The sequence below is a fragment of the Corvus hawaiiensis genome, chromosome 4, assembly GCF_020740725.1.
Source record: "Corvus hawaiiensis isolate bCorHaw1 chromosome 4, bCorHaw1.pri.cur, whole genome shotgun sequence".
In the NCBI taxonomy this organism is placed as follows: domain Eukaryota; kingdom Metazoa; phylum Chordata; class Aves; order Passeriformes; family Corvidae; genus Corvus; species Corvus hawaiiensis.
The window spans coordinates 43,582,161-43,604,351 of NC_063216.1; the positions used below are offsets into that span (position 1 = coordinate 43,582,161).

The 22,191-nt window shown below is 37.4% G+C and overlaps 1 protein-coding gene across 5 annotated transcripts; it reads right to left on the reverse strand.

Annotated features, from left to right (window-relative positions):
* Positions 1-299: 299 nt before the first annotated feature.
* On the reverse strand, positions 300-21,444 carry TMEM19 (transmembrane protein 19). 5 transcript variants are annotated; one of them, XM_048302534.1, is made up of 8 exons: positions 21,184-21,444; positions 14,819-14,863; positions 11,535-11,685; positions 8,689-8,802; positions 7,113-7,250; positions 6,565-6,819; positions 5,292-5,501; positions 300-2,083 (listed from the first exon to the last, which is right to left on the reverse strand). In XM_048302534.1, exons 3-8 carry the CDS (start codon positions 11,662-11,664, stop codon positions 1,920-1,922), a joined length of 1,011 nt encoding a protein of 336 aa, XP_048158491.1. In that variant the 5' UTR covers positions 11,665-11,685; positions 14,819-14,863; positions 21,184-21,444; the 3' UTR covers positions 300-1,919. The 5 variants fall into 5 exon arrangements, with proteins under 5 accessions (XP_048158491.1, XP_048158492.1, XP_048158490.1 ...); XM_048302535.1 differs by having other exon boundaries at positions 11,535-11,688; XM_048302533.1 differs by lacking the exons at positions 14,819-14,863; positions 21,184-21,444 and adding an exon at positions 11,921-11,996.
* Positions 21,445-22,191: the final 747 nt, after the last annotated feature.

Here is a 22,191-nt window from a genome sequence, read left to right on the forward strand (position 1 = left end):
GCCTTTGAAGATGCTAACTACAAGAGTTCAGTCAGATCATATTCGTCCATATGATCACAGATCAAAGCATTTCATGCTGCTATAAATATGAAACCAGATGTCTTCTCACTATGGTAAGCTGGTTTTCAAGTGAACCCCTATAAAACAGTGAAAAAGCTGATCATGTCCACTTCAGTGGCTGAAGTACACTTCATGAAACAAAAGAATATAAAAATAAGGCATTTAATTGAAAAAAAAAGGTATCTTACAAAAATTTTATCTTGCTCAGTTCTAGAAACCATGACAGTATTAATAACATCTTAGAAGACAACTAATAAGAGTGTTTATTTAGAAGCAGCATAAATCCAAACAGTGCATAAAATTCCCAAGTGTTTATTGTTACAGTTCAAGGGCATATATTACTTCTGTAATTTTGTCCCCTGCCACAGGAACAGACATAGAGCAGCTACAAAATTTGTTCTTTTCAGAACGCTTTTACTACTTTGAAATCTCATCTTTATAATTGGGTAATACAGTGAAGTAGTTCCAGTGATGAATTCCAGGTTTATATAGACTAGATTTCAAAAGAGTAAACTCAGTACCGAAGGTGTTACAATTTTTTAATATTCCCATAAAAGGTGACAAAATAAAAAGTCAATTAAGACAGGCAATATACACAAGACATTTGTAAAAAAACCAGATGTTCAATACAAAAGATTCATCTATCTCTAACAATAAAAGAAAAAGCTTTTTATAAGTTAAAAGTATGGGCCCATGCTTCTGAATGCCAACAGTGAGAGGTTATTATGAGGGTATCTCTAAAGTTTAAATACAATCTGTGCTGGCCAAATTACTTCTGCAATTTTTATAAATGAATGATGGAAGACAGAATTACCTAATACAGGAGCCTGAGCATCAAAAATTAAATCTCTATTTTTCAATGGTTTATAAGTGTGATTTCTCCCATTTGCTACAAGGATAACATCTGTAGCTTCTTTGGCTGAGGCCATCATCTCTAAATAGAAGCCCCAAACAAAATGGGAAGCATTTCCACTGTTGAGAAATAACCAAGGAGTATAGTTTGGTCAGAATGCCAAACACTACGGAACAATTCTATGCTTACAGAAAAAACCATTCTCTTTCTAAAGAGATGAATGTGAATTCACAACTGTCATCTTTAATTTTAAATAATTTGATAAGTACCACAGTATTGCCAAATCTTCATAAATATAACTCGTTTTGAAATCAAGATGCCAAAAAAGCATAGAAAAACTTATTATTCTTACTGGAACAGCTAGTGAGTTTCTACTTTAAATTTAGATTTTTGCTTGAAATGTTATGTATGCATGTGTCATTATTTTTATCAATCCTATTCTCAGGGAAGTGGAGATAGTACCAGGATAAAGTATTGGCAACAAGGCTGAATTCTCTCTTCCCAGCCCAAATACTTCCAAAAGACCTTACATTCTGTAGATAATGGGAAACACCAGAATTTACCCACTTCACCCACATTACTATGGCCTATATAAAGCTGAAGTGTACTTTGTGTCTAGCTTGGACAACAGCCACAAGGCTCCATCACACTGATTGATGTAGATTAGACTTCTATTTCCAGCTTCTTGCCCTTCCAGATGCTGGAGACTGGAGAGAACAGACACCAACACTTCAGCTCCATAAATGGAGGATAAATGAATCAAGTGCTTCACCTCACTTGGCAATGATCTGCATCCATCTGAGAAGCAGCAAGAGCATTGACAAAGCACCTTCCTGAGAGATGCCGATTGCCACGAGGTTTACAGCTTTAACAGGCTGAGATGGAAAGTCCTCCGGCTCCTGAAAGTTTCAGATCCCTCTCTTAAAGACAGTTTAAATACAACTCTTTGGAGTCTCTGAGCAACACTGAACATAAATGAATCACATGCAGAAAATCTGAAACCATTTCAATCCCTTGGCCAGAAAAACCATGCCGTGCCTGGAAACACCAAAGCAATGATTACAGAAGAAAAAAGATTGACGGTGTTGTTGTCTAATATAGGTTTTCCAGATATGTGCTTGGAGTCTTTTGTTTGGTGGTTTACAACTGTGCCAAGTGTCTGGTCAAAACCTGGGAAAAGATAAAAACTTCATTTAACAAAGCCAACCAAGATGAAGAGAAACTTAGTAACCAAGTATATACACCTTTAAAAAAAAATTTATTTTACTGTAAGAGTGTTAAATCTCTGTAAAAAGACATCATCAGACTAAACTAAGTTACAGTCAGTTTAATTTGGTACCTTCAACGACTGCAGTATATTACCGCAGGCCTGGTTCCTACGGTGTATCACCGTGTCCCGCAGCCATAGGGAGGAGGAGGAGAGAAGATCCAACAGGCAGGAATTGTGCAGCAAGATTGATTTAATTATTTTACAAACCTTTTATAGACTTTTTTCTTCATAGTCTAATTGGACCCCCTTGGGGGTGATTGGCCAAAATCCTAAAACATCCATTGTCAAAATATTTTTCTACTATACCATAAACAAGACTTTTCAAGGTTGCAGGTGGCTTGGTTGTTTACATTCCCTGCTACCTCTTCTGTGAGAGAGAAAGTCTCTCACGGGCTTAGAAAATAACAAAAAGATCCTCACTAACAGCATTTTTGTACCTACAGCAGTATAAACGCAATACTTTACATTAGAAGTTACTTCTTTTGAGAAGTTACACTTCTGTCAAATCTCTCTTTATGTAGTTTCACAGCAAAGAAAGGAATGAAACAAGCTAAATCAGAAGAGGAAAAAGCTATTCCAAGAGTCATTCTAATGCCAAGGATGCTGTTTAGAACAGAAACAACTTATTAGCAACATGTTTTCTGGCAAGATGATGCATTTGTTTTAAAAGGAAAATTATGGAAACAACATTATTACTTAAGCTGACAGAAAACAAGCTCCTTACAAAGGTTTAGTTTATAAATTCTATTTACACAACAATTTTATAGTACTGGCAGCTGAAGTACTGTAGTACTTAGGTAACTTCTTGCTCTGCTCTGTATTATCAATACTTTAATATTGTGCTTCATTAGCTATTACTGTACACACACCATTATGCTATGTTTTGTCCAGCTGCACCTGGACATGCATTCTGTATGCTGATAAAAGCACACCAATTTAGAACACTTGATTTTAACTCACACTGTAGTGATGTATAACTAGGTACATGCACATGCATGCATTTAAGGTTGGAACACTCCAAACCAAATCAGTATATTTTATATTAACCTTTTTTCTTCTTCTTAGATTTGACTGTCAACACTCACAACCTGGAAATTTCAAATAAAGCTGCTGCTTTATTACAAAAAAAATTCTGCACCTCAGACAAAACTTAAAAAACCCCCCACCACAAACCGCCTTGGCAGGTATATAGTTGGTAATACTGTTACCTTTGAAACACACATTTAAACCTGGCTTTAAATAATGCAAAAGAGCTACAGAAAAATCAAACTTCAAGGTCTAATAGTTTAACTCTCAACACTCCCTATGTTTTAAAGAGTAGTAAGTTTTTTGGGGAAAAACTGTAATTAATTTTTTCTAAATATATCCCTCAATTGTACATAAAGTGTATATTCAGAGCATGAACAAGTAGGTAAAGTAACAGTCCTTCAATTAGCTTTGTTATTTACACAATAGGTATGGACTGGTAACATGGCAAATTTGAATCTTATTCTGCACAGCTATTCAAAGTTTTAAGTAGTAAATGTGGAGGCAGGGGTGGATTTTCTTTCAGAAACAGTGGGTATCACAGGCTATTAGATACACCACATCTAGGAATATTACCAACAGGAAAAACACTGACAGAAAGAATTAGCAGTAGCAGCATGCTGTTTTCAAAAAAAGGGACACAATTCTTTATTCCCACTGCCATATTTATTGTTTTCCAAAATGCTGCAGAGACTAGAGTATTCCTTCTGAGTCCACATTGAAAGGGAATGAAAAAAGTGGGTTGAAGGAGAGACACGGAACCTAAGAGCAAGCATCACGTGATCAACACAATTTTGCTTATATCACATCACATATATACCACAGTATGTATGTGTATAACATAGTATACATACTCCAGCAATGCTTATGGATTTGTAAATGTGGAATGTGCATACTGTCCCTGCTGCAGCTAAAAAAGTAAGTTGCTGAGCATGGAAAAAGTACATTAAATGAAGAAGAAATAGATGCTAATAAATGCAGGCATACATTAGCTAGGTTTACTCCATTCTCTTAATGCATTTGCCGCATTAGGAGCTTGAAACATCGTCTGAGTGTTTAGGTGTTTCTGGTTTAGGACAGAAATATCTAAAAATTCATCAAATGGTTAAACACTCCTTTGTATTTTGAACCTTCATGGAATAGAGCATAAAAAATGCTGTATAGCCAAATCCAGAGCATCAATAATAGTTTGTAGTTTTCACTGTAATGGCAGATCTAAAGGACTAGTGTCTCACAGGCAGTTTATCTGCATATTCACACCTTGACTTCCAATTAATAACTATACCAACAATGAAACCCGGAAACTTAAGTACTCTCTGTAAACAAGCTGTTAAACACAACAGTGTCAGATATGGTTTCTAAACAATTTTGAAACATAGGGTATGTTTATGGCTTAAAAGGTTGTCTGTAGTGTTAATTCACAGGCAATGATCCTTCAGAGCAATGAGTAAACACTGAAATAATTTAGAACCAGACAGTCAACTTTTTAAAAAAATTGCATACAGTCTTTTTATTTAAAGTCACGGCAAGTTTTTGATAAGCTTAACTTATAGGAAACAGTGCTCTACATTATAGGTCTTATGTAGGAAGCAGTGAAAAAATCCAGAAGGGAAACTATTGTTCACATTTTCTTATTTAATTCTTAAATCTGAGCCTGTTGCTAAGACTTCAGAGTTAGGAATGGAGCTTCTGCAGTGACAGCTTAATCCAAGTAAATGGATAAAATTAAGATGACATTTTCTCTTATAAAATGTTACTATAATTAGACATATAGAAAAGGAGAGGGCAGCAATTGCTTCTTTCAAGGTAACTTGTTGGATATCTCTGGTCTCTTTCAGTCATCAACAAGACAATAAGCTACAATAAACAAATCAAAATATGGAAAAGGACCAAGCATCCTTGCTCTTTTTCATTATCAGGTCCATTACTTTTGCTCCCTTTGTCCTTTATGCTGCTATTTCTGTATTCTTTCCATTTAAAAATCATATCCTCAGCCCTTCTTGAAATTCAAGTCCAATTTTATGTTACATTGGGAGAAGGGGGGAAAAAAAAGAAAAAAAAGAAAAAAAAGAAGACTCTTACCACTGTATTGCATCGTAGCTCCCAAATACGAATCAACAACTGATCCCAGTAGGCCAGCTGCTGCACCAAACACAATAACGGGCCATTGCGGAGCAGACACTTCCAGATCAGTCACAAAAATGAGTTGTGTTACGAAGTAGGCTATGCCTACTGCCATGCCTCCAAGCAAACTTGAGAGCAGGCCCACTAAAGTAACTGCTCCATTAGTACCTAAACCAAAAAAAATGAAGCTGATTTACTGGTTTTAAAAGACTTGTATTCATTGAAATGTTTTACATGAAATCAAAACTGTTCCTAGTGATTTTCTCCTCTTATATTCACAAGGCTCTGCTAACTGCAGCTTTCTATAATTCCCATTATGCTGTTGAGCAGCTTAATCTGTACTATCACTGCCTGTTACTACTCCTTTCCTGTCTCTAGGGCTAGTTCTCTAGAAATATTCACCCGCATTAAGTTAAATAAAACTAGACAGCACACCTCACAATGTCACTCAGTATTTGTCTGCTCTAGGTGGTAGGTTAATAAAAGATTTGCTCAAAAAAAACAGACCTTGAGATGGGCATATTATTAAAGCAATGTCCCCTTTCAGAAGTAGTATACTAAGACATATGTCACCAACACATTTAAAAAGAAACAAATACATAGACAGAAGATGTTTTACAACTCATTGAATAAAAATCTGAAGAATGCATATAAAGAAAAAGAAATTCCCACGCATTTAAATCCTATCCAACAAGATTTATACCTCTAATCAACTTGCCAGCAAGGCTCAAAAAAAGCACACTGCTTTAAAGCAGCAATGACATCCACCATGGAGACAACGTTTGACAGACAGAAAGTTCACTTTATTCATCCTTGGTAGGATATTAAAAGAAATGAGTGATTTGCTTAAGAAGTGAATTTTCTGTAGCATCTGTGTTGAATATATATATATTCTACTGATTAAAAGAATGTCTGAAAAAAATCAGTTGATAACTTGTATTCTTCATATTAGCAATAGAAACACTTTTAATATTGCCAGAGATTAGAAGTGACAGCATTCAGGATGATTTTAGATCTGTGGATGCTATGCTCAAGCATCTCATCAACAAGATGCAGGAGAAACACAATTGAGTGTATTCCATTCCAGAGAATGGATTCCTGATAACCTTTTCTAATCCCGTATTTCTGATACTTGTTTTTCTACGTCTTTCTCAGAACTTTTCAAGTTGGATGCGTAATACAAAACAGATTAACAAAATACTAAGAACATGTAGAAGAGGTAACACCTTACCTACTGGAACCTGTTCCCAGGTTGTTATCAATCTTGGTTTGCTTTTACTCATAACACTACCAATCTCTGAAGCCCACGTATCACCAGCAGAGCATGCCAAAGCTCCCAAAAGGGATAAGCACATCCACGATGCTGTGTATTCCTTTGAGAAGTCGATAGGAATTTCACCTGGTCCGTTTTCTATCATATATAAGAGAGCCAGCTCAGTAGGAACACCACCGTTACAGAATACCTGAACCCAATTCCTCTGTCCACCTAAAGTATAAAAACCGAATTTGAATTATTTCAGGCAACAGCATGAGACAAAAGTAAAAGACACATATATAAATTTAAAAAGACATATTCAAAACAGAAACTATATGGCAATTTATTAAACAGAACAAAAGCAAAAGCAAAGTGGCTTGCTAATATTCACAGAGGTGTAGGGCAGTCACAACAGTGTTCCCTATTCTAGGTGTTATATCTCATCTGACCCTTTGAAAGGAACAAGAACGTGCAGTATTTATTCTCCACAAGGGATCTGAAAGAATTAAAGTATTTTGGCTTACCTTCTTTGTATTCTGAATCTATTTGCTTCTTTATATCTTTTTTCCACTTAGTAAGTTTTGAAGAAGTAACAAAAAATACAAACAAAGAAGAGAAGAAACTGTAATTTGCAACTGTAAGGATAAATCCAACCACCAGTCCTACGAAGAAAAAAGAAGTATATAAAGTTCCTTCAGTAACAATGGTCACTTTGCAAAGCAATTAAGTATTTCACATTTTCTGAATATGAAGAGTATCTTCCTGATAAACCTGAGACAATCATGCAATAAGAGATTCTATTGCCAAATTGCTAATTTTATTGCAACTGCTGAAGCATGTGATTTTTAAGACCTTCTTTTGCCACAAATCAGTAATACTGTGCAAAAATAAAAGAGAAGCAATAAAACACCCAGAATCCAAAGAATATGTAATTGAAATTTAAGTACTCTGCCTGAAGAATATTATTGTTTGTATAAGGAGCAGATATATAGCTGTAGCTGTGGCTCTACCAGCAAGTTTATAATCAGTTTGGGTTATCAAATCCCACATCCAAGGTCTTTAAGATAACCTGTAAAACCCTCCTCCATATCTTAGTAGATGCTAGTTCTCTATTCTTTTCTTCCTCTTCTTTTTTAGTTTTTGATTTTTATGCCACCTTTTTATTTCTGTAATTTTCTTAAGTATTTGAGCTCTTTGATGCGATTCATTTCTATGTCCCCTTTCACAGGGGAGGCCTAATTTCACTCCTCACCATGACATTACAGTTCTAAAGGACTGAAAGAAAAATGGCTGCAATTAAGAGCAAATGCCAGTATACACTGGCTAGCAGAGCTGTTAAGAGGTAGGAACACAGAAGTCGAAAAGATTTTTGTCAGTTTAGAAAATGCTTCCCTTAACTCTCACAGACAGAAGAAGATTTGCAAAATGGGTGACATGGGCAGGAAGGATTTGAGGCCCTGTTCCACTCCACCGAACATCAATTCAGACAATGTCACGAGACAAGGGTGAATCACCTCATCCAGAAATGTTGCACCAAATTTCAATAAACACTATTGTACACTATGCTGGGCTTTTTATCATGTGGTCAAGAAAAACTCTGTAGGAACAGTCATTTGTTTTTAGTGAAGTACAGATTTAATTTTCTTTTTTTTACCAGGCAAAAAATGCCTAAAACCGTTTCTATTACAGAAAGGAGAACCATGCTCTCTTAACTGATTTCCTACCAGGCAGGAAGGCTGCTGACACAATGGGTTTAGGGTCTTTCTTTACCACTACCTCTGCCATTTCTTTGTTTCTCTGTGAATCCTTCTGTATGTTAAACCAAACCATGTGATTTAACTGCATACTGTACTGAAGTTTAAAAGAATCTTCCAGGTTTATACGAATATAATAATATTAATCAAATCAATTACAAACAGTAGCACAGGATTAACTTGACTGTTTAAACAGGCAAGTGAAAAAAACCCCAGTATGAATTTGGGGTATATATGCTTACGTTTATACTTTATTATAATAGGACAGGTAAAGTCTTAGATTGCAAACAATAAAAAAGACCTTTAGTTTACTAAATGTTTAGCTTAAGTCTCAGAAAAAACATACCTCCCAAAGCACCACTGTGATCAAGACTCTTCTTTTTAAAACCCTGTGTAACAATAATTAGCGGAACCAAGACTGAAAAAAGCCAGCGCCACGGAGAAATGGGTCGTAAAGTACCTGATAAATCAAATAACATGGTTACAGATGATCCTCATAAAACTTTTTTTATGTCTTCATGTCTGAAAAGTCATTATTTCCTGGTATATACTTAAATTTCAATCTTAATAGAGATTAAAACTTTTAATCCTTCAGAAGAAAGATATTCATATGAACAGAAGAACATATATCTGCAACTATCTACTCAATTTTTCTATTCAGCTATCAAAAGAAAATATATTTCATGAATTAAAATTAATTACCAAAAAATAGCAAAATGTGACAAGAAATAAATATGGTGATACTTTCCATTCTAAAAGGGATTTATGAACTTCAAAAACTAACATTTGAATTTACTGTGATAGAATTCCACTACCAAAAAAAGACAACCAAGGCAGTCTGCTAGGTGAAAGTGAGCATGACCACTTTATGAAACAAAGCCCTTTCAGTTCTTCTGACCTTGATGTAAGGCTCTTTAAAATATACTTTGAGCTGATGACTGTCTCAGCAAGATTTGAAGCTGACAGTTTTCGTTTGAAAAACCCACAAACTTCTAAAAGCTAAAGCCAACAGTTAATGTAGGTTTTGAAATTAAAAACAAATTTTTTTGAGAAGTTATTTATTACATCTCCTATACAAATACAAGACATCACAAATGTTGCATTAAAGTAAGTCTCAGTCTTCTGAAAGAAAGATTTCACACAGGCACATAGGCTGGAAAGATAAACATGATGGTTTTCAACAAGAACTTTTGTGTCAGCAGTACCCCAACCTTTGCACAAACACGGGCCCCCTGGTGCAAAGCAGGACAAACGTGTCTGTGAAATCACAGTAAAACACTCATTGCAATGTAAAGATTCACATGAAAAAAATTCTCTTCTGTGTACTGAAGAGCCACAAGCCATAGTGGGGGTCTTGCAGCCCAGGGCTGAGTCAGAAATTCAGAAGACAAGCACTGGCTGTGTATGAAGAGCCCCCCAGTGCTGTAGCCTGGTATCGCTTATCACAAACCAAGGCAGCTCTTGCTGCAAACTTGAGTATGAGCAGTACTGGAACACAAAGGGGTTCCTTTTGCTTGGCTAACAAACAGAATTTTCATCTCTTCAAGGTCATTTTTAAACTAACCTTTTTGGATTTCCTTGTAGGGGAGAAAAGTATTTGTATTAAATTACTACTAAATGTAAACAGTTAAGACTAAGATAGAATCTACAATAAAACAATGAATGCGTTCTTTGACACTCGGGTGTCACTAACATCTGGCCCACTGTTTGGTGCTTAAGAATTACTATAAACTGTATATTAATAAACGTATGATTGTAGTATTTTTATATTTATGTTACGGACTGTGAATTTCACCCCTTTTATGGGCTGAACCTATTAAGCCCATTAACTACTATATGCTTCATTCACCACCTTGAAAAGCCAATGTCTTTCCACAGTCTCAGGCAAATGAACACAGAAATTTTATGTCCTTCTTGTTCCATAACCATTCCATACAAAAAGGAGGATTTGTCCACAGTCTTCTCCTTTCTATTAGGCCCTATCCTGATTCACCTGATACCAGGTCTCCCCACGCTATACTGTAAATTCCCACTCACATAAGAGAACAGGGACTAGAATATCCTAATCGTCAGAAAAGCTGTACCTTTAGAGAGCAGATACACGTAAATGAAGTTGCATGTTTAAACTTGGGGAGCTACAAATGACACAAACAGCCTGGTTGTGAAGCCTGCTCCTGCATACTTTCTAAATGTCTGGCATCTCACTACAAGCCAAAGTAGAAGTGTCCAGACAACACAGATTTAATGCTGTACCAGAACTAATACCCCATCCTAAAACATGAAGCACTGGAAATCACTAAGCAGAGACATGCAACTGCCTCTACAAAAGTCACCTGATACTGGTGAGGTATTTATTATAGCTTCTTCTGGATCCAGGGTGACACTAGGCAGTTGAAGGTGTTCCTACTGCATCCCTAGGCACTCTCAGCAACACTGCAAAGACACCAGAGCTCTTCCTGCATCAGACTGGTTGGGGTCTGAATGACAAGTCATTACCTGTCTCAGAAAATCAGTCAAATTCTTCTAGGCTTAAACTGATACTGCAGGCACTATCAGGTGCTTTTGCACACTGCTGTAAGAATGGTCCTAGAGCCAAAAAGAAAGACAACAGAGAGAACTTGTGTCCCTGCAACTACACACAACTAAGTCACAGCCAGCCTGAGCTGCCTGAGCAGAATGCTGAGCTGACAGTAAACACCTAAGCCAGCCACTCCATGCATACATCCCTATCTTTATACCATTTCCTGTTTCTCTGTTCCTCGACTAAGGAAGTCTTCTCACATTCCCTGTTCTGCATGTTGCAGATGTTGCTGATACCTAAAACAGTTTTGAAAGCTAGCACATTCCTCTAGTACTGTCACATACTTTCCCTGATAAAGAGAGATCTCTGTCAGCTTGGACTTTCTTTTCACTTCTTAATTTTTATTTGCTTTCTTTCAGAGAAAGAAATCACAAAGGATACCAACATTTTAAATTCTACGTGATCCCTGGGTGGAGCTGCAAATAAGCGGCTGTCAGCATCTTCTAAACCACTATTACCTACTGTCAGAGGTGAGGTTATCAGCTCTACTGATGAAGGAACGGGCTGTGCACATCCCTCTTCCCATTTTTTGTCTCCTGCCTGGAGAGGCCGGAGGGGAGGGTTCGCCCCTGGCCGTGCTACGCCAGCCCGTCCCCGGCCTTTGGACTCACCGTAGTACGTACTTGCAGTCATGGACACGATCCAGAACGCCAGCGAAATACAAATGAGCAAGTTCAGGATGACCATATTCGCCATCATCTTGAGGTATTCTCTGAAGAAATCCTCCTGGTAATAGGACATGGGAAGCAAGAAGGAGAACACCTGCTGGGAAAGCACAAGGCGCAGGGCATCAGCGACACCGCCGCCACCACCTTCTTCTCCTCTTTCTCCTCCCGCCCGGCCGGAGCCGCGGCCGGGCCCGGCCCGCACCGCCCCCGGGGCGCTGCCGGGAGGCACCGAGGTGCTCATGGAGAGGCTGCTGCGGCCACCCCGGCCGGCCCACCCCGGCTGCGCTGCGCGGCCGGAGGCGCTCGCACCGCCCGGCCCCGTCACTGACCTGCTCCCTGGGGCCGCGGGCACCCCCACATCCCGCCCCGCGGCCTCCCCGCGCATGCTCGGCCGGCAGCCGCGCGGGCCCGCCTGCGCCGCGGCGGAGGGGCCGAGCCGCGGCACGTGCTTGTCAGTGAGGAGCCCTCCTCTCCCCGGGGCTGCCGCCGGGCAGCGTCCCTCCGACAGGCCGTGTAGCTCCAGTTTGCGAAATCAAACGGGAACGACACGCCTGTGAAAGGCATGAAGTCTGTGGATAATTAGTGAGACCAATGAGTACCTGGATGAGTTTTGGAACTTGTCGGAGCACTTCGAAGTTCATTAACAGCAGAAGAAAGAGACTTGAAACGTTTACTAAAGTTGACTTGGGATGAAAACATGCCAAACCTGCCTGGTAGCTTTTCTTGGGGCACGTCAGAATTACTCCCAAAACATTTGAGTTGTAAATAAGCTAACTCTAGCTACAGGAAGGACTCCATAGGTCTCACTTCCACACATTAGAGGTTTTGTCAACAAAGCACAGAAAGAGGTGAAATTTCACAACTTTTCAAAAACCTATCGTTTTGCGGCAACAGCCTCAAAATAAAGAAGTAAATGAAATAAATAAGACTTCAGGCATCCCAGGAGATAATGCTGAAGTAGTGTTTATGTATTCAGCATTTGTTCAGTGGAGCGTAGACCAAAACTTTCAAGTTGTACAGATGAATCACCTCATGAACACCAATAACCTCAGGTGCTTTCTTGTCGTGGACTTGTAGCAGCAGCAGCAGCAGAACAGAGTATTTATTTAAGAATTCAGTGAGAGGCAGAGTAATACAAAAAAGAACAGTAAAAGATCTTTGATCAACTACTTTGATAGAAGTAGTTTTAAAGCTAGAAAAGTCAAGTGAGCAATCTTAATTTAAGAGATGATAATTTCCTTACTGAGTTTAAGATTATTTCCAGCTTGTCATACCCATTTATTTTTGAGGGATGTTCAATTATTTTTCATTCAGCATCTGGAGTAGGTTTCTATCAGGGTGTGAACACAGTCCACATGTCCAACATCATTCTTTTCACTCAGAAACTTGGATATATTTTTGTGTTGTTGTGAAAGCAGTACTCAGTTATCACTCAGAGCTACTTCTTCAGATGTTGCCTAAGCTAAGAAACTTACTCTGCAAAGATTTACAGATTCCTGTTTTCAGCTGAAGAAAGTAGGCCTATTCCAGAGGCTTAAATTAATACTTGGGTGTTTACAATGTATTTTCTCCAGGCAATTAGAGACAAAATTTGGAAAAGGTGCCCTAGTCAAGGCTTTATCTTATTTTCTGCAATATTTATTGGTAACAAATACTGGTAACACCCAAAATTAGTCTCAACTAGAGATACCTAAAACAGTAATACTAATGTAGGAGTACTGATTTTGGTATATTAGTCTTCCTTCTTACCTCCCAAATTTTTATTAAACCTCCATCTGAGGTCTGAATTTGAGATCTAAGAATCAGGGACTCCGTAGCTGGGCTGCTTTGTAAGAACAAGACACCTTTCAAGTATAACTTTCAAGTATAACACTGACATGACATTGCTTAGGTTCTTCTGCCAAAATCTAAGCACCTGAGATTTTCAACCAGAACAAGATCAACTCTACTTAAACTGGAGGCTGAACAAGCAGCTGCTTGTTCTGGTATAACCAGCTCCCATAAACTTACTCATTCAAATACATCCTTAACTGTAATAAATTGTTTTAGTTAATTTATTGCTTACTTTTTGTTTTCTAAACTGTAACAGACTGATACTGGAATTTCTGGTGGAGAAACAAACGTTCCTGCAGGAATCCTAGAGCCCTGGCTGTTATCTGTGGTTCTGTAAAACTGTGGGATTGTGATTAATGGTAACACATAAGCTGGTGTGAAGAGGGGGCAGGTTTGTGAAGCTCTAAAGGACTCTTCAGCTTCCTTCAAAGATCCCATACCCATGTGAAGTAGCACTTGGTGCTGATTTAGGGACATACCAGACTATTGCACTGGTTTATCTACAGACCTTGCATCTTGGCTTGAAGCCAAAGGTGCTGCTGCTGCTGCTGGAGTTTACCTGAACAAGAACAGAAAAAGGGGAGCAAAGCTTTCCACCCCTGGTGTGACAAAGGTGGTTCTGGTCAGGAAATGTCTTAACAACCAGTGCATAAATAATGTTGTCTTTGACTCCCTTTTCAGCTCTGAGTGTTTTGTTAAATGTGGTTTCATACATCCCTCTTCCAAAGTTTCTGATTGCCAACAAATTTCCTGCAGTAGCTTGGTACACATTAAATGTTACAAGTAGATTAGAAAACAAGAAAGAAAGGAACACAAAATTAGACTTCTTTCTAACATTTGGAAGCTGAAAGAAGTAGTTACAGTTTTGAAAGTAATGTCTACAACAGTTCTGTAATTGGCCCATATATTGTGTTTAAACTCCTCTTTTCTAGATGTTGCCCTATTTTCACTAGGCCCTCTAGTAATGATAATAATAATCATAATAACAACACCACCACCAACAATACCAACACCACTTTAAATTACTAAAAGCTGGGTTTTTAAAAAACTTAAATTGCCATCTGGATGCTTACAATATTGTGAATTCAGAATTAATTAATTAATCCTGAATCCATCACAAAAGTAGTATGTATATTTAATACATGCAAAACATTCATTTCACAATCAATTTTTACTTATAACACCCCCCCTTTCCTTATTCACACCTAATAGTAGTGATAAGCTTGAGAATTAAAAAACCAGCAAGTAACAGTTGCTTATGACAAATAGACCTGAAAGGTTTTCCTCACACTTTCCATCCAAATTCATACTTAGAATAAGAAAAATCTGAGAAGTCTAAATTTAAAAAAGTTAGAATTATAAACTACCCAATATTTAGAAGAGTTTCTTCTTACCTTTTACCTAAATGTGTAGGATGCAAAGCACAGCCAGTGCAGAGTCTAGAAGTAAAAATAAGTATGATTTAATAAGAGGCAGGAATGTGAGATGATTAAAAGCAGCACAACAGAAAGAAGATAATAACTGTTATTGTACATAGCTTGCTAATAATTCTTTTACATTCATTCTTTTCCTAGGAATTTAGTAGATTTGCCATAATACAGCATAACATTTCTAAATTTTCAACAAGATTTTAGAAGTAGAGTTTCTGCCTTATTTTTTTGTATCTCTGAGATAGAACTTTCCATTTCTCTTCACTGCTTAAAACATTATTCATATTTATGCTTGATAGCATGCATTATGAATAATACAGCTTGAAAGTTAAATACTAATTTAAACATCTTCTATTCTCCATTGTTAATCTTGTTTTCTCAATAACCAAAAACTGATTGAAGACAAAATACTGTTCAATACATGAAATTAAAAACTTGTAAACATTGTTAACATTGTATTAAGTATAGCTGGTCACAAGGGCCTTGAATAATATTCACACTCTTAGAAAAGACAGCATAGTAAGACTGTAAAATTTTATGCTGATAATGTCTTTAGTTACAGAAAACAGACAGGAAAAAGTTATACTGCAGGAAGGGAAAAGTAACACTGCAGATAAATATTTATCTTAAGTAGAGCATTCATAATTAGTAGTTGCCTGTGGAAATACCAAACAGTATTGCAAACAGTAGATTTCATACCAAAGGATTTGCTTTAGAGACGAATTCTTAACGTTTTTGAAGCAGTTAAAAATGTCAGTGCTTAACACTATAGCAAAACTATATATACCAGGATTTTGATTGTGAACTATAAAGCAGCAAATGAAGAATAAATATCCAAATGGCTTACCAAAAAATAGCAGAACCTAGAATGAAGCTTTAAGTATTAAATGTATTAAATATGTGTGGATAGGCTTTAGCTTTGTGTTAAATGAGTTTATCCAAGGACAATGACACCAATTAAATTTATTCATAGTGTCCTTTTTCTAGTCATTTATTACAAATTACCCACCTTTTTACTGTGTGTTTATGCTGTGTTTTTCTACTTTATCAAGTAATTCAGGAAAGAACCAACATGTTGAAAGTAGCATGTGTTCAGGATTGTGATATCTCTAGTATATTTGCATTTTACAGAGGAGAAACTTAAAGAATTAAACTAGAGTGCAAAAACAAGGTAATGAAAAAATAAAGGTTTCAGCAGTGGGTAATTCAGTAATGGGGAAGGGTAACAGTAAGTAAGGCAGGTAAAGATCTAAGAGGACTATGTGCAAGAAATGACCATCTTCAGTCATAGACTTGCCAAGATGGTAAAGAGGCTTTAAACATGCTGCCAGGGGAGGAGAACTTCCTTCCATCCCAGTCCCACTGGTTTGATGCCAGTGCCGCCGCAAGAGATGCCCAGAATCTGGAGGAAGGATCATAGTGATGCCTAAATATTTTTAGCTTTTTTACATATTTGTAGCTTTGTGGATTTTTAATATATAGCTGTATAGTTTCTAGCACTTTCTTACACTTTAGAACAGTAGTTATCCTTTCTTACATATTATGTCACATTCTTGAAATGCTGTTTGGTCTTATTTTCAAGGAAAAGAACTTCTAACAAGGACATCTTGCTTTGCACCAGTGCCTGGGAGACATAACAAGATACAGCGCTAGGAACCCCTTGGAGACACTCCAGCAGGCCAGGTCCAAGGGTGGGTTACCAGGGCAACCAGTCTCCTATTGGATGTACTAATTAGTTGAACTTATAAAAATTGTGAAAATTTAATGCTGCGTGTGGACATAGGGATAATCTGTGCACCTGAAAGCTTTCATTAAAAGACTGCTCTTTATGTTAGCCATTCTAATACTGTTTTTCTTCTGCTTTTAGGCAACAAGAAGTTAGCAGGAGAGCACCTGAAGAGCAGCACAAAGGAATTCCAGCTACTCCAGCCAGTGAGTTGGCTTCACTGGGGGGGTCCCACTTAAATGGCTCTGTGCAAATGCACACAGCATGGGGAATAAACAACAGGAGTGAGAGATGTGCACATGCCTGCAGGGCTACAGTCTTACTGGAATCATGGAGACATGGTGGGATGGCTCCTATGACTGGAGTGTTAGAATGGAAGGATACAGACTCTCAGACATATCAGAAGGATGCATCTCTTCAGAGACAGGTAGGAGCACCCTCACGTTCACAAGCCCTCACCTTCACAAGGGACTTCAACCATAACAATATCTATTGGAAGGGCAACACAGCAGAGCATAAGCAATACAGGAGGTTGCTGAAGTGTGTTGATGATAACTTCCTTCTCCAAGTGACACGGAAGCCAACAAGAAGAGGTGCTTTGCTGGGCCTTGGTCTCACCAACAGGGAGGGGCTGCTGAGGCACATGAAGCTGAAGGGCAGCTTTGGCTGCAAGTGACCATGGAATGGTAGCTTTCAAGATACTTAGGGCAGTGAGGACAGTGCAGAGCAAGCTCACTGCCCTGGACTTCAGGAGAGGAGAGGGATCTCTTCAAGGATCTGCTTGGTAGAGTACCACTGACTGACATCAGAGCTGCATCTCTGCTGTATGGTGTAAAGCATAGTCTATGCTGACAGAATTACAGCTATGCAAGGAACAGGATTGGCTGGCTTTAAGATTGAGAAAACATTTAAGTGATTCAGAATCATTAAGTTACATTTTTATCCTGTGAAAACTCATGTCCTCCACATCTGCACAGCAAGTAGGTGTAGCTTATCATACATAATGATGCAAATCAGCAGTTCAACTTGTTTAAGTAGACTGAGAAGCAGTGATGGAACTATGCACATATATATTTTTCCCACACTGATCATAATTAGATTTTAGGATCTTGTTGGGGTTTAAACCCAGATGGCAACTAAGAACTCTGTAGTCGCTCACTTACCTCCTCCCCACCCTGGTGGAATGAGGAGGAAAATCAAAAGCAAAACTTGTAGGTTGAGATAAGAACAGTTTAATAATTGAAATAAAGTTAAAAAAAAATAGTAAGTAATAATAATGTCAATAAAAAGGAAAAACAAGTGATGCACAAAGCAATTGCTCACCATCTGCTGACCGATGCCAGACACCATCCCCGAACCCCAATTAGCCCCCAGTACAGGTAACTCCCTTAGCTTATACAACAGGGCATGATGGTCCATGGTGTGCAATATCCCTTTTGCCAGTTCAGATAAGCTGTCCAAGCTATGTTCACTCACAGTTGTTTTGGGGCTGGGGTTTTTTTGGGTTGCTTTTTTTTTTTTGGTTGTGTACCTCCTCACTGGCAGAGCATGAGACCAAGAAAGTCCTTGGATAAACACAACTTAGCGACAACCAAAACACCAGGGTGTTATCAACATTATTCTCATACCGAATCCAAAACACAGCAATGTACTAGCTACCAAGAAAAAAATTATCCCAGCCTAAACCAGGACAGATCTTCAGCTCAAGAACTCTGTCACATTTACCTTTAGGGTGTTTAGCATACAATCCTGGTAAATACTGCTGAAGATTTAAGATTACTAACTTTCATTGTGCTTAAAATAATTTGTAAGAGATATTGGGAGGTGAGGGGGTCAACCAAAGCTAAATCTAGATATGGAATAAAATCTTAATAAAAAAATATCACCTCCAGTGACCTGGCCTGTATTCTTACAGGCTTGCCAAGAATTTTTTAATTTTTTTGGTCTTCTTGTTAGCAAGATCAAATGTAATGAGCTCAAAAAGACATCTGACTGCAGACATGACAGTTTTATCCATGACTTGAGAATCGCTGGGCATGTAGAAGACCAATGTTTACCAGTCTTTACTTGTCAGAACTAAGCAGAACAAGGATGGAAATTTGATTTACTATTTTAAACTATTCCAACCAGCAGACTAATGGCTTTTCTAGGGGATGTCCCTGTTACAAGAGTTTTGTTCACATTCTGTACTGACTTCAGAAGCTTTCCAACAAAACAAACAAACAAACAAACAAACAAACAAAACCAAACAAAATCAGTCACAACAGGTATGTTTTGATATTAGCTCAGTAGCACTTAGCAAAAGGAAAAAAAATTTGTAATATTCCTAAACATTTATTCCTAATAGAGAATCCACATTAACAGGCTATCAAGTCCAACTATTTGTGAATTTATGTTTCGTTGTAGAGGTTCAAAATGTAGACCACTCTGTGAGTCACTGGAAGATGAAGAGAAATGGAAATGTGTGGCTCATTGCAAAAATAATCTCCTTAATAGGATGGTAAATTATGCTTTCTTTGAACAGTGGCTTGAGTACCAAAATGCTGTGTCTATGTAAATAGTTTTGGACTGAGACTTTTCAAGAAGTTGCTCATCATGTCTTTATCTGGATCTGAAATAAAAGGGCACTAAACTACACAATGGCTGCTTGAAGGGTAAACTCTGCCAGTGTAATCAATGGGTGATAGTGTTTCATCTGTCACGTCTCCAGTCCGGATATGAGTTTGTATCTTCCCCATTGCCTTTTGCCAACATTGTTTTCAGTTGCTCTAAACTACAGTGACTCCAGTTCTCTGCCTTTTCCATGTGAAGAGGGTGGGGTGTTTTAGTAAAAAAAGCAGACTTCATGGACTCTGGCATGAACCCTTTGAGGCTGTACAATGCTGCGATGCCATGCAAGTCAGGGAAGATGTGGTGATACTATGTGAAGACTGACCCAAAAACTCAAGAGAGATGATATCAACACCATCAAATGGATGAATAAAACCATATGATGAATCCTGATAGAAAAAATACAGTAACCATCACTTCACTTTGTCCACTTTTGACTGTAGTCCTCATTTATGATTGTTTCAGTTGATTAAGACTGGAAGCACAATAGAGGTTAGTGCATGTGTACTTAATTCAGTTCTGACTAGAAGTATAGAAGTATAGAAAGTATAGAAAAATAGTTGTCACACCTCTCTTCTGCAGTTATATTTATTAGATTAAATTTATAATCCATTATATAAAATCTACTAAAGCATGTAAAATGCCTCTTAAATCACCTTCAACTTGATTTCATCTTTTTATGTTATTGAAAGCATGGAATAGTTGAAAGTGAAGCATCAAAATTAATACGAATTTTAAACTGAATAAAGGCACTATTAGTGTTACCCATGGCTGGGTGTTATATACAGATGAGAGGCACAAGCATCAACTATGAAGACACAGCATAAATACTGAGGATATTGTGTCTTTCTGAATTAGCAAGTACTTTGTGTTTCTATAGCAGTTAATCATAAGAAGTTAAAAAAACTTCACAAATGGGCAAAGTTTAAGGAAAGGAAGTAATATTGGTCAATGCCTTGTTCCAGATCACATGAAAAACTTAATCAACAACAGATTGATTAATCAAAAACAGATGATCTGCCTTTTTTTTTTTTAATATATTGTGAAACATTATATTAAACGTTTTATTGAACATTTGTAAAAGTTGCCTTGAGCCCTAATCAGAGTCTCTGGATCCTGTAATAAAATAAATTATAAAATTATTCTTCAGTGGTTACCCATAGAACTACCAAAGAAGTTGTAAGGAAAGTTCATGAGGGAAATATCCAGCTGTGGGATAAATGCAAATTCAAATCCACAGCTCAATGGGACCTTCCACATGTCATACAATGTAGAAACCTTGTATTGATTTGGTCTTGTGTCACAGAAGACCCTATACTTTAGTAGTAGCTTATTAAAAACTACTACAGACAGCAGTGGTGTCTCATGTTTATGAAGAGACTTATTTTTCTTACATACACTGCAGCATTATCATGAAGTTTATAATATAAATTAAACCTCATAATTCTTAGATTTACTGTAGATTGTAGATTTGTATTTGTAAGGTTGTATCTGAAAAATTATATGTTGTGTCTTACCTGGGCAGATGTTCAGTTTTTTGTTAAACCAGATAAATATTATTTCCTCAAAGAGATAAATATTAGAGGATAATGCACTTGCCAAGTGCACTATAGATTTGGCTGCATTTTGCAGATAGACAAAAGCAGCAAGTACTTTGTGACTAATAAATTGGATTTTGGGAAATTTACTTTTAAATAAAGAATGTATTTTGTATAATTGAATATTTATTAAATCCATACATTTACTCATGCAAATACAATATTTTGACTTTGGCCGTACAGAATTTTGGTCCTGGTTCTCCCAGGGCAAATACCCAGAGATTCAACTTCAAACACTGCTAAGGAACTGAAGACTTTTTCAGTTTAGAAACTGGGTAATCAAGTACGAAATGTGGAAACAGCCTGGAAAACTAAAACTACAGAGTATGTAAGGAAAGTTTTACCTAAAAGAGGTGGCTACATGTGTACAAAAGTTAAGCAGAAATATCCCTTACCTTTTTCTCTTCAGTCCAGATTCAGCAGAACTGGCGCAGAAAAAAGTATTTAAAAAGTAAGATGAGTTGAAGTCCTATGACAAAGAATTGCAGATTCCCAATGTTTTCAGCAACTGAAGTATCTCATCAGAAAGAATATTGCACTGCCTATTCTGCTGTTTTTCCATGATAATTTATTCCCATTCTTTCAGACGACAACAGTAAAGTGATGCCACAAGAAATCATTCTGTCCTGAAGCAGATTAAAAATGGAGAAATCAAGACGGTAACAAACAGGGTGGAGCCCAATCCACTCTTCTCATGCCAAAACAGTGTCAATTAAAGATTTATTTTCTTGTTCTTCTGACTTCAGAGATCCACCCAGTGTCAGAAGTTGGTATTGAAGTCCCAGAACACCAGACACTGTACTAAACACTCCAAGGTAGCACCACTGTTTTAATCTCTGAAAAAAAATGCTTTGACAAGCTGGGGGTGGGGGGGGGTGGAAGAAGCACGTTCTTAATCTGGGAAAGGAATCTGCATTTATGCCTTATTTATGCCTTTGTCATAACAAACATAAACCTTGGTGCTCTGCTTTTCAGTATATGAAATCCTTCAGTTTTATGAAGTCTAGAACATCACCATACCAACAGGATGTTATCTCCCAGTTTCCAAGTCTTGCTACATTTATTTTTTCTTGATGACATTGACATTTGATAATATGGATGAAGAAATGAGAATGACTAGGATTCAAACAGAATCTTGTCAGAAGAAATCTAAATAAATTTTAAAAAGTGAACATTTTTAACATCCATAATTATTTCAGTAGAATGGATTATGATTTTAAAAAAAATATATTTTGCAGTCTTTTGTCTTGAGATTTTACCAGCCTGCTTTTATGTTAATTATTTGAGACTTCCCCTGTAAATATGTCCAGCTGTCTGGAATTCATCTTATATGTTTAATTTATGTCAGACACTGATTTAGCTGTAAGCCTTAGGCATGCTGGAGCTGGTTTTCATTTTTTTTC

What these genes read in the sequence shown, in the direction of transcription:
- TMEM19 (XM_048302532.1), bottom strand. Translation starts at nt 11,832, where the DNA reads ATGAGCACCTCGGTGCCTCCCGGCAGCGCCCCGGGGGCGGTGCGGGCC. An exon ending in AGATTCAGAATACAAAGAAG is followed by an intron (nt 6,820 to 7,112) that starts GTAAGCCAAAAT and finishes TTTATACTTTAG; the next exon opens with GTGGACAGAGGAATTGGGTT. An exon ending in CTGGGAACAGGTTCCAGTAG is followed by an intron (nt 5,502 to 6,564) that starts GTAAGGTGTTAC and finishes TTTTTGGTTTAG; the next exon opens with GTACTAATGGAGCAGTTACT.